This window comes from Mus pahari, chromosome 6, assembly GCF_900095145.1.
Source record: "Mus pahari chromosome 6, PAHARI_EIJ_v1.1, whole genome shotgun sequence".
In the NCBI taxonomy this organism is placed as follows: Eukaryota; Metazoa; Chordata; class Mammalia; order Rodentia; family Muridae; genus Mus; species Mus pahari.
Genome location: NC_034595.1, coordinates 90,299,347 through 90,305,354, shown reverse-complemented (window position 1 = coordinate 90,305,354; position 6,008 = coordinate 90,299,347). Strand labels below are relative to the sequence as shown.

Here is a 6,008-nt window from a genome sequence, read left to right as displayed (position 1 = left end):
CGTGCGCCACCACGCCCATAATGAATGTAATTTTTTTAACTGAGAAAATGAGAAAGATGCTGAAGCAGGGAGCTGGGAATAGAGCTCAGTGGACAATATATAGTTCCCAGAGCTCTGGGAGTGAAACCAGAGGATTGCAAACGTGCATGCCTAGTGCCCTTAGAGGCCAGGAGAGGGCACTGGATCCCTGTGACAGCAGTTCAGACTGTTGGGAGCCACCATGTGGGTGTTGGGAAATGAACCCAGATCCTCTACAGGACCAACTAGTGCTCTCAACCTTGGAGCTACCTCGTTGGCTCTAATTGTTATTTTTAGTTATGTGTATGTGTGTGTATATGTGTATGTAAGGGCACATGTGTGTAAGGACACAGGTGTAAGGGCACACATGTGTAGGCACATTTGTGTAGGCGCCAGTTACAGGCAAAACCTGACATGGTGTTAGGAGCCAAACCTGGGTCCCCCCTAGAAGAGCAGCCAGTACTCTTGGTTCAAATGATGGCTCACCACTAAGACATTACTCCTTCTTATTAATAAAATTTTTATTAAAAACATTAGAGGGGCCAGGGAGCTGGCTCAATGGTGAGGAACAGTGGCTGCTGTTGCAGAGGTCCTGGGTTTGTTTCCAAACCCAGGCCCAGGTGACCCAACACACTTTCCTGACCTTCTATGGTACACAAACATAAATGCAGGCAAAACCACACATGTGTAAATAAAGATAAAAGGAGTTCAAGGCCAGCCTGGTCTACAAGGTGAGTTCCAGGACAGCCAGGGCATCACAGAGAAACCCTGTCTCAGAAGAAAAAAAAAAACAAAACAAAACAAAGATAAAAGGAATAGTTAAAAAAAAAAACATCAGGAATCTGTAAACCCCCTGTCACTGTGAAGGTATATAAAGCACACTGATATGAAGTCCCCTGACGGGGAGCGCTGTGAGGTAAGGCCAGCCTGCACTACCTCATGAGTTCCAGGTAGCCAGGGTTATATAGAGACCGTGTCATGAACAACACTTACACATCCATCCACCCCATTCCCAGCTGTCCCTGCCAACTGTTCGCTGTCTGCTGGTAACACTGTAAGCATAGCTGCAGGGACACATGCATCCACGTGTCTCATGAAATTATTTCCTATTTGGGGAACTCATCTGTATTTACTTGCATTCTCAATTCTTTTCTGCTTCAAACCCTAGTCACTTCTTTGTTATTTTGAGGTAGGGTCTCTCTATGAAGTTCAGGCTGGTCTTGAGCTCATGGGAATTCTCTTGATTCAGCTTCCTGAGCTCTGGGATTGTTTGTGGATTGATCTATATTCCCAGCTCCCTGCTTTAGCATCTTTCCTTCCTCTATCTATGTAACTATCTATCTATCTATCTATCTATCTATCTATCTATCTATCTATCTATCTATCTATCTAAATGTGTATATATGCAAAGGTCAGAGAACACTCTGAGGGCATTAGTTTCCTCCTTCCAACATGTGGGTCTACAGGACAGAGCTCAGACTGTCCAGCTTGGGAGTGAGCACCTTTCCCTGCCACAGTGTATACACCTGCAAACAGGGCTGTGGGCAGAGGATGTTCTAGACCACAACGTTAGCAAGTGGTAAAGCTGAACCACTCAGCCCACAGCAGGGTCTAAGCTGTTAATCTCTGTTCTTACTTTGCCTCTCAAAACATGTTAAAGGACAGAATAGGAGGGATCTCTGGTGACCAAACACCACAAAGTTCCTTCTAACAGCCCTGCTACCAAGGCCAAGGCCAGCCCATTGTAAACTTCAAAGCCAGCATGCATGGATACTGGCAAGGGCTGAACCCCTTCAGAGCCAACGGATCCATTTCTGGAAAAAAAGCACATGTTCTGCTGCAATGCAGTCGACAGCATCACTCTTGTATACATGCTCAATTTAAGCCTCATACCTGCCTCGCTCCTCAGAGCAGAATGACACACCCTTCGTGGGCTACGGGATCTGTACCACCAACTCTGAAGCACTGAGGGCCACATCCACATAGCAGCTGCCCACCCAGCATCAACAAATGGGTGCATGTGAGTTGGGCATCAGGACCACTCTCTGACCAAACAACAGGAAAACCCCAGAGCTGCCCTTTTCCTACCTTTCGAAGCCGATATCCACTGAGGCGCCCCTGTTCTGCATCCACCAAGTAGAAGAAGATGGAGGGGGCAAGTTCATGCAGCTGTCGCAAGACATTCCGAGTAGCTGGGAAAGCTGTGACCTGGAAAAACCCAGAAGAGTTAAATTCAAGTTCAGAAACCTTGAAGCCCATTTCTCAAGAGCCATTAGTGCTTGCCCACTAAAGCAAGTTTGAAGCCTAAAGCAGTAAATCATAAAACAAGTCACTGGATCTATTTAAGGCTCAAATATGGCTCTGCTAAGAACCTCAATGAAGGGGCTGGAGAGCAGCAGCTCAGTGGCTGAGAGCATGTCCTGTTCTTCCAGAGGACATGAGTTCATTTCCTAGTAGCCATATCAGAAGACTTACAACCACCTCCAACTCCAGCTCTAGGGGATCTGATACTTCCAACCTCTGTAGCAACCTGCACCTGAACTGCACATAAAACACATAATTCAATAAAACCCATGGCCAGGTGTGGTGGGGAAAACCTTAGGAAGCCAGGCACTCACCTTAGGAAGCCAGGAAGCAAAGGGCAGTTCTGTTGCTGCTGGTGGCCTGACAACAAACGGGCTGTCTGGTATGTAGGCCACCTCGGTCCCAGCACCTGTGCCTGACACCCCATCCCACAGCCAGCTCAACACGGAAGACTCCATCCCCCACAAGACAAAGTACCTTGTATTCATCATCCACCAACAGCAACACCTTGGCATAGTCTTGATCCATGACTGGGAGAAGCAGTGACTGCAATATGGGGCGCTTCAGCACTGGGGGAGCTACCTGGCTCCACTTGCCAAAAATGGGGTTGAAGACAAACAGAGAGCTCATTCCTGTTTCCTGCAATGGGAAGAGAAGAGTTCGACTCCAGCTCAGAGAGAGCACACATCCTCCAGGTGAGCCCAGGATGCTCAGGAAGTAAGCCATGAGGAATCCCTGCTTTCTGCCATCTTCATGAAGGGTCAAATCTCGGCCACAGATGACAGATCCCCGAGGCTGATGGGACTGCTTCCAGCTCCAAGTCTAGCTAAGAACTGGGCATGCCAAAGAGCAAATCAAAGTCAAGTACTAGGCCAGTTGTAGTGGTATATGCCTTTAATCCTAACATCTTCATATCTGCAAGTTTGAAGCCACTTGGTCTACATAGGTAGTTTTAGACTAGTCAGGGCTATATAGTGACACCATGTGCTCTCAAAACCAAGTCAGCCATCTAATGCTTGCTGGGTGCAAAAGATTATCTACCAAACCCTACCTCACAATACAGCTAAAATGGATCCACAAAAATCCATTCAAACTCTGGAGGCAGAAATCATAATAGCTTTGTGATTATCTAATAGCCTGCTTTCTCACAGAGAGAAAGCAGACACTCAGCTACCAAGGGCAGCCTAACTGCTAAGGAAAAGCGCTAGTGAAGGTGGGTCTGGTTCCTAGCCAGTTCCCTGTCACAGCTGGATGGCTCCTCCAGCCAGGCCAGAAACTGGCAAAAACGAGGCCTCCAACCCAAGAGCTTCTCATGGAATGCCCAAAATGTGGGAGAAATCTCAGCTGTGAAATACGCAAAGGCAACACACTGGCTGCAGTCAACATGGCTGGCCTCACCTTGTCCTTCACCAGCAGCGTGCACTGTGGTGGGTGGGGGAAATGGGCAGTAGTCCTCTGCACCATCAGCTTAAAGGAGGAGTCTGGCTTAACACTGGGCAGATACTGCTTCCACAGAATGGTGCCAGAGCTGCTCTCGATGCCAAAGAGCTGCAAGAAAAACAAATGCTGACTCGTGACAGAAAAAAACTGAAGAATCAATTCTATCCTCGAAGACTGGAACAGAGCAAGCCTGTTGCCTGCACCTGCACCGAAGAATTGCTCTCTCGGGCTCGTGTGCTCACCTTGCCTGAGGCTGTTACCATCACCATCATTTTCTGCAGGTTGAACTCATCTCTAGCCAATGTGTCAATGTTGATCTCATTCTTAATCTGGCTTCGGGGCTTCCGAGCATCGTAGAACATTTTCCAGAGGTGAGAAGTCCAGGCCTGGAGCAGGATGAGCTGGGACGACAGGCGTTTCAGGAACATCCCCAGCAAGCCATCTGGTGTCAGGGAGGAAGGAAGGCACTCCATCAGACTAGGAATCCAGCAGCAAGGGGTGGGCTTTCCCAGAAGGGGCCTCTCCCTCTCCTGAAGAACCTTCCAGTCAGTCCCACTCCAGGCAGTCTGCTCAAGATGCCAGCAGTCCCACACTCTGGTACAGCCATGCACAATCTTCCAAAGCCTCCTTACCTGGCTCTTAGGACTTCACCTACCTAGAATCTTGTTACTAGGAGACTAAGAGGTAAGAATTAGCCATGCGGGATGCAGCCATGCTGGGACAACCAAGGGAAGGCAGAGAAGTGTGGGCCTCGGGTGCAGCAGGAGTAGGTGTATGCATGAACGGTGCTTCTGTCTCCCATTATTTCACTCTACTTTACAAACCTGTTCCCAGCAACCTATCCTAAGGCCATCATTCTCCCTTGCTTCTGACTCCACTGGTGAGGCATCTCCCTCAACGTATCCTCCCTCAGAGACGTGATAGGTGCAGGGTACCGTAGGGAGGAAGGTCCTAGCTCTGGTGCCTTCTACTGTGAGACACTGAGAAATGTGCTTAACCCTTATGCCTTTGGTCCCTCATCTATTGGATGGCATGAAACCCAGAGGCCATATAAAGAACAGAACATATGATGTATGATCTGCTGTACTGACGTTAGTGTGTAGGAAGTGCTCATTAAGGGAAATAACCTTTGCTCATCTCTTCTCCACCAACCACAATTCAAAGAGAGACAGAGCAACAACTCACAAGCAGAACAATCTACACATACACAGTGTGTGCTTCACTGATGCAAGTCAGAAAAACAACCAACCAAATGCTAGCCGTGTGGGCAAGCAAGACATAACAGACAGCAAAAGCAAGATTTACCTTGAATCGCTGGGTCCAGCAGCAGAAATAGATAGTAAAGTTAAGTTAATTCTCAGCTTAAGAAAATACACAACACCTAGCAGTGTACCTAATCCAAAAGCTGCCTGCTGCACAGCTGGATGAATGGATGAAGGAAGGGTGGGGAGGGCAGGCCTGGACTGGAGAGGAGTGAATCAAACTCATCAGATAAGCACTGATGGAGCCATTGCCGGCTCAGAGAACGTGGGGCTATCTCCAATCATACCTCTCTAGGTGTAGCTGTGGCATTGGAGACAGTGGGTGAAGATGTGTGACACGGACCCTGACAACTTTAAGTATCTAGGCAATGACAGCTACTATTATACTAAGCAAAGATATTTTTGCCTCAGGGACTAGAGGGACTTGAGGAACTCAGCAAAAGTGTGGCTGCATAAGCCATGGGGCTGCTGATGCACTGGAAACTGGTCACAGGATTCCTTTAGAACATCTGGCTGACCCCAGAAGCCAGGGACACAGTGAGGTCCATAAACCCAGCTAACCCTCCCTGGAGCCACCTCCCCTGGTTCATACCTGCCTTCTTGCCAAATTCTCCTTCCAGCTCAGCCTGTGCTCCAGTCAGGGGGAGATCCACCATCTCCAGGCATACAACTTCCGCCAGAGACTCCTCTCGGCTCCACAACACCACCTTCCCAGCTACAAGAAACCAGGTTGTAAGAGCTCAGCCTGGTTGCCTAGCCCCGAGGAGACTCTTAGAGGTGGCTCAGAGTTCAAGTCTTATGCAAAAGATCTCGTGAGGCTGGGGTCAGCAGCCAAGTGAGGAAGCTTCTCTATCTCGAGGAACTGAGCAAATTGGCAGGGTATACTCTGCTTGAATCTTTCCCAAGCCTCCTATGCACACGCACACACACACACACACACACACACACACGCACACACACACACACGCACACACACACACGCAC

General features: G+C 48.7%; 1 protein-coding gene across 2 annotated transcripts in view; it reads right to left on the bottom strand.

Moving 5' to 3' along the window:
- Emc1 (ER membrane protein complex subunit 1) overlaps nucleotides 1-6,008 on the bottom strand; it is a 25,183-nt gene that overhangs the window by 7,235 nt on the left and 11,940 nt on the right. Inside the window, exons 13-18 of one of the 2 annotated variants that reach the window (XM_021199876.2) lie at nucleotides 5,617-5,739; nucleotides 5,068-5,076; nucleotides 4,005-4,204; nucleotides 3,721-3,870; nucleotides 2,800-2,961; nucleotides 2,107-2,226 (exon numbers count right to left, since the gene is read on the bottom strand). In XM_021199876.2, coding sequence (XP_021055535.1) covers nucleotides 2,107-2,226; nucleotides 2,800-2,961; nucleotides 3,721-3,870; nucleotides 4,005-4,204; nucleotides 5,068-5,076; nucleotides 5,617-5,739 — 764 coding nt within the window. The remainder of the gene's footprint in view (nucleotides 1-2,106; nucleotides 2,227-2,799; nucleotides 2,962-3,720; nucleotides 3,871-4,004; nucleotides 4,205-5,067; nucleotides 5,077-5,616; nucleotides 5,740-6,008) is intronic. The other variant, XM_021199877.2, reaches the window with a different exon arrangement.